The sequence below is a fragment of the Ptiloglossa arizonensis genome, chromosome 3 (assembly GCF_051014685.1).
Source record: "Ptiloglossa arizonensis isolate GNS036 chromosome 3, iyPtiAriz1_principal, whole genome shotgun sequence".
NCBI classification, from domain to species: Eukaryota; Metazoa; Arthropoda; class Insecta; order Hymenoptera; family Colletidae; genus Ptiloglossa; species Ptiloglossa arizonensis.
The window spans coordinates 8442731-8465056 of NC_135050.1; the positions used below are offsets into that span (position 1 = coordinate 8442731).

General features: G+C 29.7%; 6 protein-coding genes across 13 annotated transcripts in view; 3 read left to right on the forward strand and 3 right to left on the reverse strand.

Moving 5' to 3' along the window:
* The window catches only part of Ror (tyrosine-protein kinase transmembrane receptor Ror), a 176976-nt gene extending 173228 nt beyond the window's left edge, over positions 1-3748 (forward strand). The window contains exons 17-21 of the mRNA XM_076307421.1: positions 60-150; positions 1242-1461; positions 1536-1660; positions 1745-2283; positions 3426-3748. Of these exons, the coding sequence (XP_076163536.1) occupies positions 60-150; positions 1242-1461; positions 1536-1660; positions 1745-2283; positions 3426-3496 (1046 nt within the window). The 3' untranslated portion in view covers positions 3497-3748. The remainder of the gene's footprint in view (positions 1-59; positions 151-1241; positions 1462-1535; positions 1661-1744; positions 2284-3425) is intronic.
* Positions 3749-4146: 398 nt separating this feature from the next.
* Positions 4147-12259, forward strand: LOC143144724 (putative glutamate receptor). Of its 6 annotated transcripts, XM_076307433.1 has the most exons (9): positions 6367-6494; positions 7384-7701; positions 9010-9104; positions 9175-9351; positions 9732-9949; positions 10325-10542; positions 10727-10977; positions 11136-11250; positions 11553-12259. In XM_076307433.1, the coding sequence occupies exons 2-9, from the start codon at positions 7489-7491 to the stop codon at positions 11583-11585; spliced, it is 1320 nt and encodes a 439-aa protein (XP_076163548.1). In that variant the 5' UTR covers positions 6367-6494; positions 7384-7488; the 3' UTR covers positions 11586-12259. The 6 variants fall into 6 exon arrangements, with proteins under 6 accessions (XP_076163545.1, XP_076163548.1, XP_076163550.1 ...); XM_076307430.1 differs by lacking the exons at positions 6367-6494; positions 11553-12259 and adding an exon at positions 4147-4505 and having other exon boundaries at positions 11136-11476; XM_076307435.1 differs by lacking the exon at positions 11136-11250.
* On the reverse strand, positions 11385-13577 carry Mrpl45 (mitochondrial ribosomal protein L45). The gene is made up of 7 exons (XM_076307436.1): positions 13496-13577; positions 12904-13111; positions 12522-12833; positions 12286-12437; positions 12127-12175; positions 11881-12036; positions 11385-11799 (listed from the first exon to the last, which is right to left on the reverse strand). Exons 2-7 carry the CDS (start codon positions 12949-12951, stop codon positions 11500-11502), a joined length of 1017 nt encoding a protein of 338 aa, XP_076163551.1. The 5' UTR covers positions 12952-13111; positions 13496-13577; the 3' UTR covers positions 11385-11499.
* A 558-nt stretch (positions 13578-14135) lies between these two features.
* On the reverse strand, positions 14136-19269 carry LOC143144829 (large ribosomal subunit protein mL45-like). Its single transcript, XM_076307635.1, is given in 7 exon segments — positions 14136-14378; positions 14381-14519; positions 14601-14750; positions 14841-14889; positions 15000-15151; positions 15274-15588; positions 19237-19269. Coding segments are annotated over 7 exon segments (912 nt in total). The 3' UTR covers positions 14136-14304.
* L(3)07882 (Nucleolar protein 14 homolog l(3)07882) lies at positions 15797-20777 on the forward strand. 3 transcript variants are annotated; one of them, XM_076307625.1, is made up of 7 exons: positions 15849-15871; positions 16598-16749; positions 16899-18712; positions 18787-18916; positions 18997-19161; positions 19239-19747; positions 19826-20777. In XM_076307625.1, exons 3-7 carry the CDS (start codon positions 16944-16946, stop codon positions 20070-20072), a joined length of 2820 nt encoding a protein of 939 aa, XP_076163740.1. In that variant the 5' UTR covers positions 15849-15871; positions 16598-16749; positions 16899-16943; the 3' UTR covers positions 20073-20777. The 3 variants fall into 3 exon arrangements, with proteins under 3 accessions (XP_076163742.1, XP_076163740.1, XP_076163741.1); XM_076307627.1 differs by lacking the exon at positions 16598-16749 and having other exon boundaries at positions 15797-15871; XM_076307626.1 differs by lacking the exon at positions 15849-15871 and having other exon boundaries at positions 16379-16749.
* Positions 20348-22325, reverse strand: LOC143144906 (uncharacterized; the record flags this gene model as incomplete). The annotated part of the gene is made up of 3 exons (XM_076307787.1): positions 20348-21668; positions 21801-21995; positions 22065-22325. Coding segments are annotated over 3 exons (1599 nt in total), but the record flags the coding sequence as incomplete, so codon positions are not given.
* Position 22326: the final 1 nt, after the last annotated feature.

Below are 22326 nucleotides of genomic sequence, written 5' to 3' on the forward strand. Positions count from 1 at the left end.
AAACAGTATTCGAAATTCAGTCGAAAATATATTTCTAATTTAAATAATTTTGTTTATAGCCCCCATTCAACCAGACCACTCTATCGATCAACAAACGGACGATGATAGATTTTCTCCGGACATGGGTGGTGACAGTGATTTCATTGATGGGTAAATATTAAATTCCTACAATAGTTTTTGATAGTATGTTATATTTGAGTAGATTACCGCCACATATTTTGGACACTCAAGGTCATTTTTTCAACTATGCATAACGTCATAAACTACATCCTTTCTTATGATATCATTGCATACATCCACATATATGTTTTAAAAGACAAAAAACGTGTGTCAATAAATTTGTGCGAAAAGACAAGTGATTTGTTTTTCAATGACCTTTAACGTCCAAAATATTTGGCATATAAAATAGTAAACAAAATATTTTCAAAAGATGGAACGCTTAAACGAGCTTAGGTCTCGTAAAACCTCAAGTGAGTTAACGTTGCATTAGACCTGTGTTACTATACACTTTCGTTATAAATTTTTTTGTTTAAATGACCAGTTTAAATACTACATGATGGTAAACTCGTGGTAATTCTTTATTTTACCGCCAAAACCCGCGATTGCCTTCAGTTTACAAATGGGCGCCGGGTGTGGTGTCAAATGACACAGGCTTTCTGTTAAAATTAAATGTTTTAATAGATAATTTATAATTATGAAGCTACTCTTGTACCTAGTATTGTTGCAAAATGCGTGTATTTTTGTACGTGCCATAAATAGTGTCAAAAATGTTACTAATATTACAGAGACAAGGTGATCACTCTTTGTCGCAATTACAGTGAGGTTATAGAAAAACACTAAAAAAACTCACTTTTTTTTGTAATGATATGTATAAAAAAATGTACCTATCTACCTACATTAAACGAATAAAAATTCAACAACAAAGTGCTTGTCTATTATGATTTTAATTTTAAAACACTTCGCTTCGTTCTATTTATTTGTGCTTATGTTTGGTTCAGGTTATGTTTTGAAGGAAAACGATCCTTTATTTTTGTAAAAATCATGACATAAAATGTTTAGGAAATGACGTAACGAATTGTTATTTTCATATTACATAAAATGTGAATTTCTATGCAATTATAAAACAAAGGGATTATATTATTTTACAAAATATTAATGCAAAATTGTTGCACTTTTAATTTACGAATATATATGATATTAAGTGAATATAGTGAAGAATAATTTTTTTATTTTGCAAATAGTATTAGGCCTGGAGATGGACTAGACCTCTCAGGACCTGGAATGTCGACACCACATATTTCTCATCTGGCATCAACAAATCCATTTAGTATATTGTCGCCAAGTCCACAACCAACTAGTTCTCAATCTAGTACTACTGACGTGCATACAATCGGCGGCCTTAGAAACGTCAATATGCAATTATCTCCAGGGAGAAAAGACAATCATGAAGGGAAATGTGAGGTATATAGAAATGTTTCCCAAAACATTTATTTGATTGTTGAATTATGTATCAAAACACAGTATTATTGTTTTAGGTGTATGTGGGAAAAACATGTGAACAATTTCTAGAAAATCAATCAGTTTATATTCCATATCCAATGACACAAGAGTTACTCGATGAAAAATTGATGAAAGCCTTTGGTGTTATTGAATTCTCAAAGTAAGTGTATTCCAATAAATTGGATAGAAGAGTATATAATTTGTTGGCAATGTACCAACGTAAATCTTAACTTTTATATTTCAGTGAAGTTTCATTCAATTGCGAAGGTTATGCAAAAGCATCGCTATGTTATTCTGCATTTTCTATATGCCGCGATCCTGCCAGTATTCTCAAACTGAAAAATTCAAAAAGTTTATTTCATCTTTTAAATAATAATCAAGGTGGTTTATCAAAGGATATTGGTGATGGAGATGATGCAGATGATATTCAACGGTCACATGGTATTCCCAAAAAACGCAGCCCCACTTTGGGTCCTGGTTCTGAATTTAATCCATATAAAGATGGAAAATCTTCCAATAAGAAACTATTTGGTCAAAGCTATGGCGATGTACAGTCCTCTAGCAGAAACGAAATTAATCGTAAATTACGAAGAATTTGTCGAGAGGAGTGTGAAATACTAGAAAATGAGCTGTGTCGAAAAGAATATGCAATTGCTAAAAGACATCCAATGATTGGACATCAAGTGCCTTTAATTAATTGTTCTGATTTACCAATGGAAAACACCCCTGAAGCTCGTGATTGTTTAAGTCTTGGAATTTCCACAGAGAACAGTGTGCAGGAAAGTATGTAACTTATTTTTTCAAATAATAAATTTAAATATAGTATTGGTATTGTAATTTGTTTAATTAGATAAAATAAAATATTCATCAATAATCAAATTTGTATGAGTGAAAGACTTGAGAGCAAAATTCATATTTATATATTTATTTAGTAGACAAGAACGAAGAATGTAATATATATGTAATATCAGTTATGTTTGTAATATTGTGTGCTTACCAAACTGATAATAAGTATTTTAGATCTTAAACTTCTGAACAATTTGCAGAACTAATTTGCAAAAGTGGCACAATAATAAATTATCGTCTATACGTTGTAGGAGCAGGTTGTTCTGTATGAAAAGAACAATTTAAAACGCGATCTTATTGGTATTTGATAAATAATCCTTCCTTTGTCTATGGAAATATATGAATTATTAATATGTGTAATTTGTTTAGAAGAAAAAAGCAATTATCGTAATCATATCATGTACCAAAACATAAATAGCAATAATTGTGTTTACACGAGCATGCGAATAATCGAACATACAATTATCAAGCAAAGCAATTCAGTGTCAGTGATGAATTATTAAGTATTATGATTTTTATGCTACTGACATTATTTGACATTTGTATATTTTAATTGTCAGAGTTTAGAGTTTTTATATAACTAAAAAATATCACATACCGTGTTGCTTCTTTATGAAACAATCATTGAATAATTGTCACAATTAATACTACAAAGATAACGTTTTAAAGAAGTTTTTAAGTTTGTTAGGAGACAGAAAGAAATTTATGTTTACAGTGAATCTTCATTCTAGAAGATTCAGCAATTGCAAAATTAACGGTGAACACTCGTGAAGATTTAACGATGTTCAACAAAGAAATTATCAACGATATTAATGTGTAAATTATACAGGATTACTTATCATTCGTGTATAGACCGTAGAGAGTGCCACTAGAGCGGGCGTTATTGTAGTCAAACTGTTCAATGCCAATCTAACATCCGAATAATAGTCGACAGAATGTGAAGAAAAAAAATATCAATAACGCCCGTTTCAAACGGTAGCATGAACATAATAGGATCGTAAGTAATCGAGGTAACGAAAGCCTAGAGTGAGAGAGTTTGAATGAAATTGTATTATACTTTTTATAATTTTCTATTAAAGGAATCAGAGTGATGTTTTATCGGCTGAAAAGGATGGTGCCGACAGGCGTGTTGTTCCCAAAATCAATGTAGACGAGATTGACGGAGGCGATTAGAATAATATATCGATTAAGTTGAAACGAGACTCTTTGAATATGACGAGCCTCCGACTCGGTATTTGTATTATTAATTGTATCTCAACGCTCCTGTGACCGCATCGAAGGCTCGTCATCGGTTAGACTTAAGTTAACTTATGTCAACTATTTCGACGAAGGATCATAAACTTAAGACCTTTATATACACGGTCAAGTATGATATATATGATCCATGTTTTTTGTATGAAAATGTTGACTTCATTTATTCCTTGCCACACTTCATCCTTCATAAACTCGTTTTAAGTGTATTGAAATTAATTGTTCAAGAAATAATTTAATCGATTCGTGGGGAGATATAATTTTCTCGGTGGCCTTGAAAAATCAATCGATTCTCACCTAATTAAGACGAAACTGCCTCGAAGTAACCTCAAGGTAATTTCATTCGGATCGGACAATTTATTTCTTTCAACCAAACAATTTCTTTCGCTTACTATCCTACATCACATTCAATTGGCATGTTTTCCACGGGAAAATCAGTTTGGAAAATCTATGAACTAAAATAACGCGTGTTTTCAATCGATAAACCAAACTCGTTAAACTGTAATTTTCCGTGTCCTATCTTTGTTGAACAATCATAGTCTTAAAAGTGGCGTGTTGTACATTAGTACCTGAACCGGTACTGTGCAACGCAATTTGTTTAGAATACTGAAAACGAATAGTATCGTGTAATGTACAGTGGATAAAACCGAGAATCTACAATATTTCGTAGATTTGTACAATCTTGCTAGATTGGTTGGTTTGCAAGTACAATCGTTTGCCACGAAACAAGATTTGAACGTGAAAGATATCGCTGAGAAAATTCTGAAAGTGGCCTACTATCGGGTTTAAGTAGAACTGCGCGTATGAATTGCTCGTAAATTTGAAGTATCGTTCCGTGTAACTCAACCATACCTCATCGTTATCCGTTGGCAGGGGATTTAGTTACGTTTTACGAGAACGACACGAAGGTGAGTAGAATTTGCAAGGGAGTATGGAACCTACTCGCGGATCATCTCAACTTCGCGTATTTACATTCGTGGCGTTAACATAAATTTATACAATAAATCGAGACAAAATACTTTGAATGCTCGACAAATATTTTTTTCACGATATTGACGTTTATTTTTCAATTTGGAAGGTACGAATGGAATAAATATGGCGAGGTCACAGAAATCGAACGAAGACTAGTGACCTCGATTGTTTGGACGCTATCGCTTTAATATTTTGTTGATATTTCCAATTATTGATAACTGGAACTATTGATGTTCCAATTTGGAAATCGCTTATAAAACCGTACAATCTTTTAACAAATATATTTTTCCATAACCCCTTCAGGTACAAATTGCTTTATTAAAGGTAAACAAAAATTTTCTGTGTGTATCATTGGATACTCTAATTATGAATATTTATTCACGAATTTAATAATATTTCAAATCATTTAAGAATTAAATGTACACGTGTATATCAATGTCCTTGAAGAAGTAGTTGAAGATGTGAAGAGACAACGTTTCATAATGGAAAAAATGAACCTAACTTAAGACCACTCGAGAAAATTATCGCTTATAACAATCCTTGTTAGTTTTTTCTCGAGTACTTCTGTACGTTTCCTTTGTAAACACTGTCCAAAATAATTAGAAGATTGCTCGCGTGTGAAGAAAACTAAATATTAGTTTTCTGAAACTTAATTCAACCAATAGCGTACAAGAGTGGGTAGATACCTCCTTTCCTGTTTGAAATAATTTGAAAAAATATTACTATTTGTTATTTCAGTAATCGTGAAGTTTTCAACATACTGTTGAAAAATAAAATTAATTTAAATCCTAAGCAATTACACATAACGTATTATTGCATCGATTCTGGTAATTCCACAGATATCAAAATAACGCATTTTTTGCCCTTTATGCTGAAAACAAAATAATTAACATTCACGAGTGCAATTCGACCCTGTCATAATAAATCTTGGACAAAATGAACCTAAACTCGAACGATTGCCTAGCGTGCTGGTTTCTTAATTATTTTCTCTTCACTTCCTATATTTTTTAAATTTCGAGACCACAATAATGTTCATTTCTTCCATCGGATAATTTATTTCCAAACGGAACAACATATATCTTAAAACAAATATTACAAATATTATCATGAACAAGAAAAAAACTCTTTGTTGCAATTATTGTATTGCGTTGAAAATAACACTTATTTGTGCGGAACTGATGCTTTTCTTATTATACTATGTGATTTCTTTGCACGGTTTTTGCTACGTTTATTGTTCACTCTTACTCGTGCAATATTTTATGCAAAAATTATTTCTTTACTTATTTAAACCGGATGAAATACCATTAGTTGTATCAGATATCAAAATGAGAAAGAGAAAGAGTTTTTCTGTTTTTTAACAATAATAATAATATATTTTCGAATATATAGTTATCGATGGAAAAGATTATTATTATTCTTACACGAGTAAAATAATATTTTAATATTCAATAACGGAAACTGCGATTCAATTACAGTCAATAGTTACGAAATGCTAAAAATTGCAAATTTTCAAATTATTTAAATTCGTTCTATTTCAGAATTAAATAAATATGTTTCGCGAAAGAAAAATGATCATTTTCAACCGCAAAATGATTTTAATTGTATTTCATGATTTTATTGTTATTCCAAAGTATAATTCCATCAGTGACCTAAATCCCAGCTGCATTTCCGTGTCGCGGCGATTTATCTACGTAACATCGCATTTAATATTGCGTATTGCGATGCCATTTAACTAAGTAAATTCATGTGCGATAGCGCAACGAAAATATAACACGCATAGCGTTTTAATTAGGTATTGCGTCGCGTGTTCGTTAAAACGTTCACACACGTTGATCGTGGCTTTAAACTACCGTATAATTGTGCGATTATTTCTAATGTTGTATAAACACGTATAATAACGCCCAACTATTTAAACGTAATCGGTGGTAATAATTTTATAAAATTTCTCTTCCCAAACAATGTAGAGAAATGGAAAATATGTTGTTGCAAAATATATTAATTATCTCCTGTTAAAGTAAAATAATGAATACCTGACAAGTCAACGACAAATACTCCTTGTTAGGCATTCATTATTTTACTTTAACAGGAGACAATTAATATATTTTGCAAAAACATATTTTCCATTTCACAAGAAATATTTATCGTTGACTTGTCAGGTATTCATTATTTTACTTTAACAAGAGATAATTAATATACTTTACAACAACATATTTTCCATTTCACAAGAAATATTTATCGTTGACTTGTCAGGTATTCATTATTTTACTTTAACAAGAGATAATTAATATACTTTGCAACAACATATTTTCCATTTCACAAGGAATATTTATCGTTGACTTGTCAGGTATTCATTATTTTACTTTAACAGGAAATAATTAATATACTTTGCAACAACATATTTTCCATTTCACAAGAAATATTTATCGTTGACTTGTCAGGTATTCATTATTTTATTTTAACAGGAAATAATTAATATATTTTGCAACAACATATTTTCCATTTCACAATGGGATCGATATACTTTGTCAACTCTAAGGCATAGAAAGGTTTTGGGATCGGTCAATCCTATTAAACTTTTCTACTGACACCTCCGTAGTGTCATTTAAACCATCTTGTGGTCTTCTTGAAATCATCGTCATTGTTTCCAGTCAAGTTATCCGGCACTTCGTAGTACATACTGTCAATCAGCGTTTCAGTTACGCGGGGAAATAATATAGACAAACGGAAGATCGATGTCGTAACAATCATGTCGCATTAATACGCAAGATAAAGCGATAATTCCGACAGAATCGTCATAATAACTGTTTATTTCAGCTAGCATGACTCGATATCGTCGTTAATGCGAGACTGGACGCTACCAGGGACACTTCCACTAGCTCGAGGAAGCTAGTCCTCCAGGATCTAAACATTCTCTGCTTAATGAGAGAATTACTATTACTCGTGGTGCTTCAAGTACTCCTTAGACCTGTTCAATCCGTGAACGGTGTAATATGGGACAAAAAGTGCAAGGATTTCGTGCCGATCTTCAATATTTCAGCCTTTGCGGCGAAGAATCAAGAGCTGCTGAATCAGAGTCGAAAGAAGGAGATTCACAACTTTCAAAAGAAAGTTGTCACGCTCAGTTATTACGAGGTAGAGGTGTCCTTTTTTTTCAATCGATACTCGAACATCTGTAGAAAATGTAAACCATTTTGGAGTAGTAACATTCTTGCAGTTTTGATGGTGCTTTAAAAATATCATACGTATATATGTACACCCTCGTCCATTAATATTACGATATTCTGTATGTTTCGTAAAGAAAAGGGGTGTAAATCGTTTCGAGAAAAATATTATGCTTACTACAGAAATCGTATTTCTGTCGATAATACTACTTTAGATGCAATCTTTTTCGTGTTAATTTTTAAGAATTCAAACTATGGTCTTGTATCTGCAAACGAAATTTCAACTTCTTTTCCATCCAACACTTTAATATTTCGTTACTACAGATAGTTACCTACTTTTTATACAATATAAAATATCAAACAAGGGAACATTCATTGGTGCCCTTTGGTAAGTTTGTAACAGTTTTGGACTCATTTTCCTAATATTTCTGGACGAGTTTGTAATTCGACACGCCTGGTGTCTTCTCGGAGACAAACGGGGGGATTCTCGTGGAACAGGTCCAGAAGATCAATTTTTTTCTCTTTTTGTATATTCAATGTATAACAATTCTCAAGCGCGTTTCTAAAATTTTTAAATCGAATTCAAAAATATACGCCGAAGAACGTCTGACTCGGGGGACTTATACCACTGCCGCTGCTGTGAGTAGATTGATTTCTTAGCGTTCACAGTAGTGCAAGTCCCTCGAGTCAGACATACATCTTTCGCGCGTGATAACTCGGACACAAAATCTTAAACGAAATTTCGTCACTTTTGAATTTTGTCTTATCTTATCGCGTAGAATCACCTCTCGAAGTTTCGAACACCTGTTGCCTTGCACCCTGTATATCGTCCCATTTCGAATTGCAATGGCTCCCAATCTTCTTTCCTCGTGTTACAGTAAATCCCTAATATTTTCGTTCTCTCGTTTCTCTACAACATAGATATAAATCAGTATAATACTATAATAGTATAAATCGTATAAATTACGAGTACAAATACAATTTACACGTTAGAAATTATTTGCTTGTTCGTAAAGTCATTTCGTTCTCCAAAATGGAGTATATATATAATTTAATAAAGTGTTTATACACTCTAAAAAAATCGTGTTCCATTTTCATCAAAAAAAAAAAAACGAAATGACTTTCTGAACAACCAAACATTCGTTAACAACGAATACAGAAGTTATGGTAAGAATAAGTTTGCCAATAAATAACTCACGGTAGGGATAAATTTGCATGTAAATAACTTATAGTAGAATTAAGTTCTTGTTTCAAACGACTGTTCGTGTGTATTTATCAGATAACCAACCTCATCAACAACGACGCGAACGGGTTGAAAGTTACCGGAGTTATTGGCGAAGTTTGGAACACCTTGGCAGAATTCTTGAATTTCACGTAATAAGCATTACTCTTCGAAACCATTGAAACGACCAGAACGCATGTGTTTCAGTTACAATCGTTTCAGGTTGAAACCAATTCTCATAGAGGAACCCGTTCTGGGATTTTCAAACGCTACTGGCAATTATACGTTCGGTTTATTAAAGAGTTTACAAAATAATGAAACAGACGTGGTACCAAGGGTAGAAGCTTACAACATACGTCGATCGGCAACCCAATTTTCGATGCCCTTATGGAAAACCAGGCAAGTTGAAACAAAAAAATAGGCAAAATTTAAACGACAAATAAAAGCAATACGCATCGGTGATTCGTTCGTATTAATTATTCGGTGGAACACGTTACTTGCTAAAAATAAAACGTACTACTTTCGTTACTTGCGAATTAACGAAACTTTTATCTAATTACGATTTTATCGTAATTAGAATTAATGTAACGAATGTCGTTTCGATCGAGAAAAGTGAAATTAAAGAAAATCGTAATAAAAATTTAACGTGTGTAGTACGTTACATCGGTTTTAGAATGGAGCACACTTTCGTGAGATTTTTCTTCACGAAACAACCACATTGACGAATTGTTGAGTTTTGTTGTATTCGTTACGTAACAACTTGTATGTTTTACATTCAGTATCCAACTGTACAGTCGACGAGATGTGAAACATCTTCCTACATGGATGTTGAAGTTATTTTCCCGAGAGGTCTGGTACGCAATCCTGATTATGTACTTTGTGCTAAGCTTCTGTAGCTACGTGTCTCATGCAACCGATTCAAAGATCACGGGCAAGAAATCTAAGACGAAATGGAGCGACCATTTGTTCTACAACTTTGGCATGATCTGTGGTCAAAGTAAGAAGAAGATGCTAATGAATTCTAAACTCTAAATATCCAGAGAAATAGTGGATCTCTCTTGAGTGGTTTATCTGTAACTAAAGAGAATTGTTATGAATTAGTTGTTGTGTATTACTTATGATTAATAAAAATAAAGGAATGCGTTTTGAAGGTATACTTATAGAGTAGAAGCTCAATAATGATTGCACAAAATGGTCACTTGTGAAACTAGTCAAATTGGAAATGTTCCGAGTAATAACTGTCCGTATGGAATTAAAAAAAGACGGTTTACTATCGAAAGCGATCCACATCAACCTTTTTATAGGGAAGAAACAATTTTTAATAATTATCAAAGATTAAATAGCAATCTAAAAGAATTCGTTAACTTTGCAGGCTACCTTCCAAGTGGTTTAAGCAAAAGTTCGAAGATCGTGGAATTATGGTTGGGCTTATTCTCTTGTCTAATGAGAACAGCTTTCGGTGCACTTCTAATAAGCTACATGACACAAACTATTACCACACCTCCATTCCGCGACTTAGAATCCTTACTGGACCAAACTTCATACACTATTCTTACCTTAAGAGGTTCTCTGCCAAATGCAATATTGAAGGTACATACACACAGAAATGTAGAATACTGCAGCAAAATATTCTGCTAAACGTAAATGTTCAGTTAAAATTGATTATAGAGTCGTATTTCCGTATGATTTAAATTATTATTTAGAAGATACTATTTAGAAGAAAGACAATAAATTATTTTATACTATGTACTTGATGATACCATTTCTTTTTTAGATAAGTAATCTTACTATCTTCAAAAAGTTACGTAAAATGAAGCGAATTAAAGATATCGACACTATGGAGGAACTGTACAAATCGGTATGCTCGTTGAGCAATTTGAATGCGGTATTTCAGAGCCAAGATATAAAAAAGGCAGCCGGAGTGTATTTCTGTCGATTAAATCCTGCAGAAGTGTCCATACAAGATTTGTGGATAGTTTCTGGTATTTCAAGGAACTTCAGTTACAAAAGATCCATTGACCTTGGGTAAATGATTTCAATAAATTGTACAAAAATAAAGAAATTTAATTTCCATTCAACTCGGAAAAAGTTGCTCACAACAAGACAAGTCTTATTTTCTTGAAACAAATATGGAATTGCTTTTTATTACGTTTTCGAAAATTTTTGTCATTTTTATTGCATAGAATACTCAAATTATACGAAGTTGGAATTATGCAACTGTTAAAGCATCGTTGGATAGAAACGAAAAACGCTGAAGAAACTGCATCAAATAAAACGGAACCTATTATCATGGAAGAAGTATATTTAATTCTCTTAATATTAGGTTGTGGAGTATTGACATCTTTTGCAATCCTTGTGTTTGAGATCCTAATATTTTACTATAGCAATTAAAAAGATATTTATATGTTAAATATAAATAAAAAACATCTAGATATTTATAAATTTCAATTTTTCATAAAACTGAAAGATATACATGTATTTTTCTTGTAATATTTTATTTGAAAAGTAATAATAACTTTACACTAACTATATTATTGTGTCATTTGCTTATATCGTTTGAGTTGGCGTTTCTTTTACTTTTGGTTCTTCTAACTTTTCAGGAAGAACCGTCTCAATATCTGATTCCTTGTTAGACTCTTCAGTTGAGGAATCATCCTTTGGCAGTATATACGTCTTGGCTGCTATCTCTCCTGGTGACATCCAGTTTGGTACTATCTTTGCATGCACCCGCCAAGTACCGTACATACTAGACAAATGTTTTTCGAACACTACATAGTCAAGTACATCTTTTCTTAGTATTTCACTTCCTTGTAATATTCTTCCAAATCTATCATAAATGCACAAAATCTAAAACATTAAATTTGTATGAAACAATCCAAATGCAATACATACACTTGTGTAATAACAATAAGATCTATAATGGTAAACCTGTTGAGTATGAAAACGGACAGTGACTTGCCCAAACACATCTGCATTCTTGACTTTGTCTGCAGCTGAATGGCATGCATGTACAATACGTGGTGGTTCCAATGATTCCAAGAATTTCCAGTGAATTGTTTTGTCTATTGTGTTGTATATCATTTGCTATAATTGTATGAAACTTATTAATGTACTCGTAATACAACACAATGAACAAACAAATTATGATGGATTTAAATATGTTATAAAACTTACAGGATACGCAGTCTCTGTAACATACTGTAGTAATTTATCATGGTCTTTACTGAGGACATAACGAATTTATTACTTTATTTAAAATTTATTATCTAATATAGTATGTGTATGAATTTTATAAACTTATTCTATTAATAAATTTTTATATATAGCACTTACGCGGCTAAGGTTTCATGTGCATTTTTATAAATATCCAGTGATTCCATTGGGAATAGTTTAACTGAAAAATTCTCATCATATGACTTAATTTTTTTAACAGCAAAATGGGATGTTCCTTTTTTCCTTATAAAATCAATTTTCTGTTTAGCCCCCTAAAGATTAAATACAAATAACATGAATAATAATTATTTAACATTTCCTAGTAATGTTACATCAGACATGGACATATTGTATACCTTTTTAGTAGTGCTAGACAATTTTCCATCACCTTCTGGAACAATATATGGTTCTATAATAGTGTTTGTACAAGATATAAAGATATCTCTTTCTGCCCATCGTTCATACAGATGTAGAGTCTTCTTTTTGAATTCTAACTGATATTTCTCTGGAATTTTATCAACTCTATAATATTCTGGAATTTCAAGTTTCATTACTTTATCCCTCCTTTCTTTGCAAAACTTTTGGTTCCAATGTTTCTTTATGTGTCTAACTTGTTGAGTATTGTCAGATGGATAATTAATAGGACTAGACATTAAAGGTAAATTATTCTGAAAGAAATTAAAGCTCATTGAACAAGCAGAAATATTTATGAAATCTATTAAGAAGGATCAAACCTACTTGCATATATTTTCCAAAAATGCAAATTGCATTCCTATATTTCAACATCTTCTTCAAGTGTTTATTTTAGAACCACTTGTGACAATTAAGTTTGGTATATTTATTTTACAATTTAATTATATTAACTTCTATCGTACATTGCAACTAGGTTATGTACAAATACAATCGGAAGAATTGTCGAAATACGACATAATGTGTTCACTGTTAACTTAAGGTATTTCGGTTAATTCGAAAGCTGTATGGATATAATTCTTATAAAAAAATTCTTGGAACGTATTGTTTCAAGAATGAAGATATATAATAATAATCAAAAATAGTAGTATATGATCGCGCAACAATCAATGTATAATCACTTATAATCTTGCTTTACTGAAAATACTATTAAATCTGTACTGTTTTTTTCTTATGTTTATATGTATCTCCATTTAAAATCTATTTCATTAAAATTTTTGATAACTATCAAGTAAAACGCAAATTAATATATAAAAATAAGGGTATTCTTCTCATCTATTTGTTATAAGTAATAAAATCTAAAAGCGTAATGGCATTTCATAACAAATTTCGGGTTTAATGAATTTATTTTTATACATACAATTTCATTTCTCCAATATTTTCGATTCGTGAAAATAAATTTTATTTTATCCTTAAATTGTAAATATATTTTAGTTTATTTTTTAACACAATATTTGAAAAACGTTTCTATCAATTTTGTGAACCCGAAGAATGGCAATGACAATAAACGTTAATAAAGTCCAAAATATACATGGTGTAATAAAGATATTGATGTTAAATGCTTTCATCTAAATTGTAGAATTCTAATTTTTAATTTTATGGAAATGTTATTAAAAAAAATCATTTTTTTACAAATTATCTATAACTGTAGATAATTTATCTATCTATATACGTATATGTAATTATAGAATGTTTATATATTTTATAATAATAATAATAATAACAACAACACAACAATAATAATAGTAGTAGTAGTAGTAATAGTAGTAGTATAAAATAAATTTCAAAATGAAATTTGCAATTAAAATACTAAAGTATTTTGAAATACTTTACTGATTGAATGCATAAATTGAAAAAAGGGAAAGGTATTTAATTTTTTCCGATCCAAGCTTTTATATATTTCATATGAGTGTAAAGGTATTCAACCATGGATAAAATAAAAGAGATCATTATTAAAGCTTTCTTAATAAAAGTAGTCAGGAAATCAACAAATTCTTAAATCCATTTAAGGTTCATATAATTAGAGACAAACAAAATGTTTTTGGAAGAAGTAAAGCAGACAAAGGACTTCTAGCTGTATTATATTGTTCCAGTTGGCATTTCTTTTACTTTTGGTTTTTTCAACTTTTTAGGAAGAATTATATTAGTGCCCAATTCAATGACAGACTGTTAGGTTGAGGAATCATCCTTTTTCTTTAGCAATATATAAGGCTTTGCTTCTTTGTTTTCTGGTGGCATTAGGCTGGTAGAATCTTTCCATGCAACCGCCAAGGACTGTTCATACTAGACAAATGTTTTTCAAACACTACATAGTCAAGTACATCCTTTCTTATTATTGTGCTTCCTTGTAATGGTCTTCCAAATCTATCATAAATGCATAAAATCTAAAAAATTAAATTTTTATGAAACAATCCAAATGCAATACATACAATTATGCAATAACAATAAGATCTAGAATACCAAACCTGTTGACTATGAAAACGGACAGTGATTTGTGCAAACATATTCTGTTCAGATATTGCATGGGTACACCTTGCATGTACAACACGTGCTGGTTCCAATGATTCCAAGAATTTCCAGTGAATTGTTTTGTCCATTGTAGTTTGTGTCATTTGCTATAATTGCATGAAACTTATTAATACAATTGTAATACAACACAATAAGGAAATGAATTGTGACGGATTTAAATATGTTATAAAACTTACAGGATATGCAGTCTCTGTAATGTACTGTAGTAATTTAACATTGTCTTTACTGAGGACATATCGAATTTATTACTTTATTTAAAATTTATTATGTTATATATTATGTGCATGAATTTTTAAATCTTATTCTACTATTGAGTTTTTATATATAGTACTTACTCGGCTAAGGCATTGTGTGCTTTTTTATAAATATCTAGTGCTTCATCTGGGAATAATTTAATTGAAAAAGTGTCATCAAACGACTTAATCTTTTTGATAGCCGAATAAGATATAGCCTTTCTCCTTAAGAACTCTAACTTCTGTTTAGTCCCCTAAACATTGAATATAAAACTTTAGAACAATGTCTTAATATTTATATATTATGTAATCGTATAAATAATAATTATTTAACATTTCCTAGTGATCTTATATTAGATATGGACATGTTGTATACCTCTGTAGTAGTGCTAGAAAATTTTCCATCACCTTTTGGAATAATATATGGTTCAAAAATACTAGTTGTACAAGAAATGAGGATAGGATTTTCATTCCATGATTTACACGGTAATAATCCATGCTCCTTCATTTTTGTCCTTACTTCATCTGGTGTTAGTTCTTTATTGCCAGCACAATTTGGAATTTTAATTTTAATAAATTCCTGTATTCTTTGTGTGCGAAAATTTGGATTCCAATGTTTCTTTATATTTCTAACTTGTTGAGTATTGTTAGATAGATAAATAATAGGACTTGACATTAAAGGTAAATTATTCTGAAAAAATTGAAGCTTATTGAACAAGCAGAAATATTTGTGAAATCTATTAAGAAGGATCAAACCTACATGCGTATATTTTTCAAAAATGCAAATTGCATTCTTATATTTCAACATCTTCTTCAAGTGTTTATTTTAAAACTACTTGTGATAATTAAGTTTGGTGTATTTATTTTACAATTTAATTATATTAACTTCTATCGTACATCGCAACTAGGTTATGTACAAATACAATCGGAAGAATTGTCGAAATACGACATAATGTGTTCACTGTTAACTTAAGGTATTTCAATTATTTCAAAAACTGTATGGATATAATTCTTATAAGAAAATTCTTGGAATGTACTGTTTCAAGCATGAAGATATATAATAATCGAAAATAGTAGTATATGATCGTGCAACAATCAATATATAATCATTTATAATCTTGCTTTACTGAAAGTACTATCAAATCTATATTATTTGTTTCTTACGTTTATATGTATCTCCATTTAAAATCTATTTCATTAAAATTTTTGATAACTATCAAATAAAACGCAAATTAATGTATAAAAATAAGGGTATACTTCCCATCTGTTTGTTATAAGTAATAAAATCTAAAAGCGTAATGGCATTTCATAACAAATTTCGAGATCAACAAATTTATTTTTATAGTAACGTATTTAAACATATTGGATTTGATACACTTTTATTTCTGCAACATTTTTGATTCGTAGAAATAAATTTTATTTTATCCTTAAATTGTAAGCGTAATAAAATTCTTTATTTTCTTATATAATATTCGAAGAACGTTTCTATCAATTTTGTGAACCCGAAAAGTATCAACAAAGTGAAATACACGTGGGTGATATTAAAATATTAGATATTTCAGAAAAATTTGTGTGATAGACATCGATGTTAAATGCTTTCATCTAAATCGTAGAATTATAATTTTTAATTATACAAAAATATTACATTGTATGTTCTAAAAATTGGTGGATCAAAATCTGATACATATTTCCAAGAACAGGTTATAAAGTAAGGAAGACTAGTTGTTAAACATAAAAAATAATTTGAAGCATATACAATTATAAAGTTTGCAAAACAAATTATTTTCTTACAAATTGATATCCATATACATATGTATAACAGTATAATATTTTTCTACTTCGTATTAATAAGGTAAATTATATAAAATAATGATAATAGTATAAATGAAATTTGAACATGAAATTTTCAATTAAAATACTAAAATATATTTTTTTTAATATTTTACTGACTGAATGCATACAATTGAAAAAAGGGAAAGGTATTTAATTTTTTTATTTCAGATCCAAGCTTTTATATACTTCATGTGGGTATAAAGATATTTAATCATGGTTAAAACAAAAAAGAAATCATTATCAGAGATTTCTCAGCAAAAGCGTAGTCAGAAAATCAAGGTGTCCTTGAATCCATTTGAAGTACATATAAATAGAGATAAACAAAATGTTTTGGGAAGAAGAAGTAAAGTAGACAAAGGACTTCCAGGTGTATCACGTGCAAAAGCAATTAAAAAGCGCAAGGGGACACTTCTTCAAGAATATAAATTAAAAAACAAAAATAATGTATTTTTAGATAAACGTATAGGTGAAAAAAATTTTACAATGAATGAAGAAGATAGAGCTATGGCAAGATTTTCCGCAGAACGTATGAAGGCTCACAAGAAGAAAAGTATTTATAGTTTAAATGATGAAGAAGTGTTAACACACAGAGGTCAAACTTTAGAAGAGATTGAAAAGTTTGATGATCCCAAAAGTGATGATGAATCTAATGATGATGAGAATAAGACTGGAAAGTTAGATGATAAATTTGTTGGTGAAGCTCACTTTGGTGGTGGTATTTTATCAAAATCTGAATCTGGAAAATCTAGAAAAGATCTCATAAATGAACTTATAGCTGAATCAAAAAAACGTAAAGCTGAGAAACAAAAAATACGTGAACAAACTGTAGATTTAACAGAGAAGCTTGATTCTGAATGGAGAGATCTTCTTCCAATTGTAACAGCAGCTAATAAACTTGTTGAGGAAGTAGTTGATAAAACAAAATCTGATGATTATGACATTGCTGTTCGGAAATTAAAGTTTGAGGCCAGAGGTACGCCATCTGACAAGTTAAAATCTGAGGATGAAATTGTAAAGGAGACAAAAGAAAAACTTGAGGCTCTTGAAGCAGATCGATTAGCAAGAATGAAAGGATTTGTAAATGATTCAAATAATGGAATTAAGCACAAATCTGCAGATGATCTTGATGATGGTTTTACAGTAGAAACTATAAATGATGAAGTACTGATTGATGAAAGAAACAGTTCAGTCGAGAATGCAGATGATAGTAACATTGAGAATGATGATGCTAGTAATGCAGACGATAGTAACATTGAGAATGATGATGCTAGTAATGCAGACACTAATGATGATTCTAATAATGATAATGATGATAATTCAGTTTCTGATGATGATAAAGAAGAAACTGCAGTTGATAAGAGAAACAAACAATCGGACAAAATTGAGATGAATGCCACTATTCAGAAAAAAAGGAAAACAAAAAGTTCTATTGAAGATAAGCCAAAAGAAAAGTTAGATGCAGAAATCTCAAAACTTATGAGTTCTGATGAAGATAGTTTAGCAGATTTAAAAGAATCTTCTAGTGAAGATGAAAATATGCTATGTAAAAGGAATGTTACATTTGCAAAAAATAACGAAGCTGTTTTAAAAGAAAAGAATTCCAGTTTTACAAGAGCAAAGTCAATCTTAAAATCAAAAAATGATTCAAGTGACCTCCAGTTAAATGATGCAAATAGAAAACAAGAAATTAGGGATGATCTATTAAGAAGAAAAGAAATTATGGAGAAAGCAAGGAAAGAATTGCCTTACACTTATAAGATACCAGAAAATTATGAAGAATTACAGGAAGTGTTAGATAATCATAATGCTGAATATCAGTCAGTTATTGTAGATCGCATAATAAAGTGCAATCATTGGACATTAGATGGTAAAAATAAAGAAAAACTATCAAATTTGTTCTTATTTTTACTGCAACACTTAAATGATTGTGCTGTGGAAGATGATGTTGAAAGTATGGTTAAATGCTTTCAAATTATTGATAGGTAATGCATGCAACTTGCTAGTAATGAATTTGAGTATTTGTATTACCTACAGCTAAATGTGTATGTTGTTTTAGATTATCCCCTTTTCTGTATGATCTTGCACATATGAATCCAGAAAATGCTAAAATTGTTATGCAAGAAATAATTAAGGAAAAGCATGAAGAATTTGAAAAAAGTAAAAAGAAATATCCTGATTTAGATACAGTATGTTTAACGTATAATTGAACTAAGAAAAGTACTTTACATAAAGCTGCCTAATCTTATAATAATATTTCTTATTTCAGCTCATTTTTTTCAAATTGGTTTCTTTGATATTTCCAACATCTGATTTCAGACACCCTGTTGTTACCCCTTGTTTAATATTTATGTCCCAAATATTACTTAGGTGTCATGTTAAAAATAAAGCAGATATTTCAAAAGGTCTTTTCATATGTACTCTTGTCTTAGAGGTAAAAGCAGTCTTAGTTTGATTATTATAATAAGTTATAATAAACCGTTTATAAGTAATTATAATTAATACTTACAGTACACACTGCTAAGCAAACGATTTGCCCCATCTGTAATAAATTTTTTACGTGGAATAATTTATATATCTATACCAAAGCATATAATTCAAGGAATGAAGATTATACCACCCTTCAAAACAATTGGTGAATTAAGTAATTTGTTAGTACTCAATGAAGATCAAATTAATTTGGATATTGATCCCAGTAACACAGTTATGAAAGCAGTTGATTTAATATATGGAGAATTATATGATGAATTTAAAATAAGGAGTCTATTAACGGCTATAAATTTAATACGTGAATTTAAGAACCAACTTGAAGAACTAGAAGCTGTATATTCAATATTTGAACCAGTTTTAAAATTACTTAAATTAAACGCTTTTAATAAGTATCCATCAACAGTGAAAAAGCATATTAAACAATTACGGAAAGACCTGAAAGAATTGAAGAATAAAAAATTAGAATACATTGTACTTGAAAAGAAAAAGCCAAAACCACTAAGACTTTATGAACCTCGAATCGAGACAGTGTATGTAACAGTTTTATATTAGATTATTTGTATTAATATAATTCATAGAAACTATTAAAGTATTAAATGCTTTTACAGGTATGATGGAAAGAATCATAAGACCATGTCTAAGAAAAAAGCAGAGAGAGAAAAGTTATTACATAAATACAAGAAGGAAATGAAGGGTGCCATTCGTGAAATACGAAGGGACAAAGCCTTCTTAGCAAAATTGCAGATCAAACAACAAATTAAGAATGACGAAGAACGTAAACGCAAAGTGAGAGAAATCTTCGGCGATGCTGCCATGCAACAAAGTGAATTAAAGAAATTAAAAAGAAAGAAGTAAAACTTATGCCAGAAGTATAGTATCGAGACATACCAAAATTATACATTCAGTGAGATTCTACAAGATCATAATTATTGTACTTAAAGATCTTTAGTAAGGTAATATGAAACTTAAAGAACGTGTACTTGAAATATGTGTTTTTGACTATGATGAAATAATTATAAACGCTATATTAGCGGCCTATAAAGTTTTTATAATTTGTAGATTGAACTAAATGTTTCTGCAATTAAATATTTTAGAGAAAAAATACATTGACCCTCTTCACTCATTCTTAATATAATATAACAATTGTATTACATAGACTGATACCTAAGACAATAAATTGTACATATGTAATATATTTATAAGAAAGAACTTTATATAAATTTATTTATTTCCATCAAAATTGTATTTTTGAAGAAAAAAAACTGGATAATACTACATGCTTCTGTGAAAAATGTTATACTTTTTACTTTAAAGTAGTTGAACAAAATTAAACGACCAATTTTCTGGCGGGACTGTAACAGACAAGTTAGGAACAATTGATATTGTATTTTCCTTTGTCATGTATTCTGGTAGAACTAAATACGTGTTTTTGACACTGTCAAGTATGTTGTTACATGATGTTTGAGAATGTATAAACTGAAAATCATCATTTTTTATAACTTTGTGTAAAAGCATTGAATTATTCTTTAAATAAATTAAGGAATGCCACTTGTTGAAATACTCTTTCAAAATTTCATAATTTTTTAGAGATCTCATTATTGCAGTTTCTAATTGCATATTGTATTGGTAATCAAGAAGGTAAAGTAAATTTCTTAAAATTTGTTTTAGTCCTTCACGCAAGAAGAACTCTTTATGTAGTTGTTTTGCTGCTTCAATATCATTTTTTGCTTTTACTTTTTGTATAATATACTTCTCCCAAAACAATAAATATTTTTTCATAATTTTATGATCTCTTGTAGAAATTACAAAAATTTCTTTTTTATGTACTTCAAGAACATGCTGTAACTTATTATGCCAATGCAAAATGTATTTTTTTAACAAAAAATTCGAAGCAAGCTCGTTCAATTTTTTTTTATGAACTACTTTTATTTTGTATTGTTGAGAAAATTCTTTCCAATAAAAAAAATATTTATGAGTTAAATTTGATTCCCAAAATTGTATGGCTTGACTCAATTTTCGTTTTTCTTGTACAGTAAAGTAAAGTGCTTTTCTCCATTTTTCCATATAAATATTCTGCAATAGTTCAATAATTGCCTTGCTTTTATCATTTAAATAAGATAATTTTATTTTTTTCTCTTTTCTATATGTACTATAACTATAAAGTTTTCTTAAAACTTTAATTAACAATTTCTTTTTATAGAAATTTAGTGATAAAAATATTTTTCTTCTTTTACATTTTTTGTCACATACATACAAGCACCAATTGACAAATATTGCATGCTTATTTCTATTTTGAAGTATGTTCTTAATTTTATTTATTTTTATAGCGTTTTCTGTCTTTTTGGTGTACCATGTTTGCCATGTAGAAAATCCTTTTTGCAAACATTTAAAATTATAAAAAATATTGGCTTTTTCTTGTGCCATGTTATCTGCAATAGACTCATTTACATACTGCCAACAAAGTAAATAACATTTAATAATAATAAATACAAATATAATGTATCAAGAACTTTCTAAAAATCCTACCATAATAAATCGTTCAAAATACTGCTTCAACAATTTTCTTTTACTGTACTGTTGAACATACTGTTTTGTATTTAATTTTTGTATTTTATGGTCATAATATGTGCTCCAAGCATTGAAATATTTTTTGAGCAATTTATTTTTGTAGTGTAGCATTGCATTTTCTAAATTAAATTTTTGAAATGTAAATTCACAAATATGAATCCAAGCTTTTATGCATTTTTGCAAGATACTCTTTGAATAAAATCTGTGTGCCTAAATTAGAGATTATTTATTTCTTAAATTAAAAGATATATGATTGTGTTAACTCACAAATGATATTACCTTATCTACTTTATCTTGTATAATCTTTTTTTTCTTTTTTTGTACAATATGTATCTTCCAGTTTGTTATACATTTTTTCAAACAATTCAAGTTGTAGTATGTAATAGCTCTTTTTAACATTATACTTTTTTCATGTTTAATCATAATATACTTGTACCAATATGTAAAATATCGTTTTAATAAAATTTTAATGTATTGCACCTCAGCTTTTATACCATTCACAGAAATTGTAAATTTATTAGTATTGTTCTCAGTAGGCGAA

What these genes read in the sequence shown, in the direction of transcription:
- LOC143144724 (XM_076307430.1), top strand. Translation starts at nt 7,489, where the DNA reads ATGAGAGAATTACTATTACTCGTGGTGCTTCAAGTACTCCTTAGACCT. An exon ending in TCACGCTCAGTTATTACGAG is followed by an intron (nt 7,702 to 9,009) that starts GTAGAGGTGTCC and finishes TGTATTTATCAG; the next exon opens with ATAACCAACCTCATCAACAA. An exon ending in GCAGAATTCTTGAATTTCAC is followed by an intron (nt 9,105 to 9,174) that starts GTAATAAGCATT and finishes CAATCGTTTCAG; the next exon opens with GTTGAAACCAATTCTCATAG.
- Mrpl45 (XM_076307436.1), bottom strand. Translation starts at nt 12,951, where the DNA reads ATGTTGAAATATAGGAATGCAATTTGCATTTTTGGAAAATATATGCAA. An exon ending in TGTCTAGCACTACTAAAAAG is followed by an intron (nt 12,438 to 12,521) that starts GTATACAATATG and finishes TTTAATCTTTAG; the next exon opens with GGGGCTAAACAGAAAATTGA. An exon ending in TCCGTTTTCATACTCAACAG is followed by an intron (nt 11,800 to 11,880) that starts GTTTACCATTAT and finishes TTAATGTTTTAG; the next exon opens with ATTTTGTGCATTTATGATAG.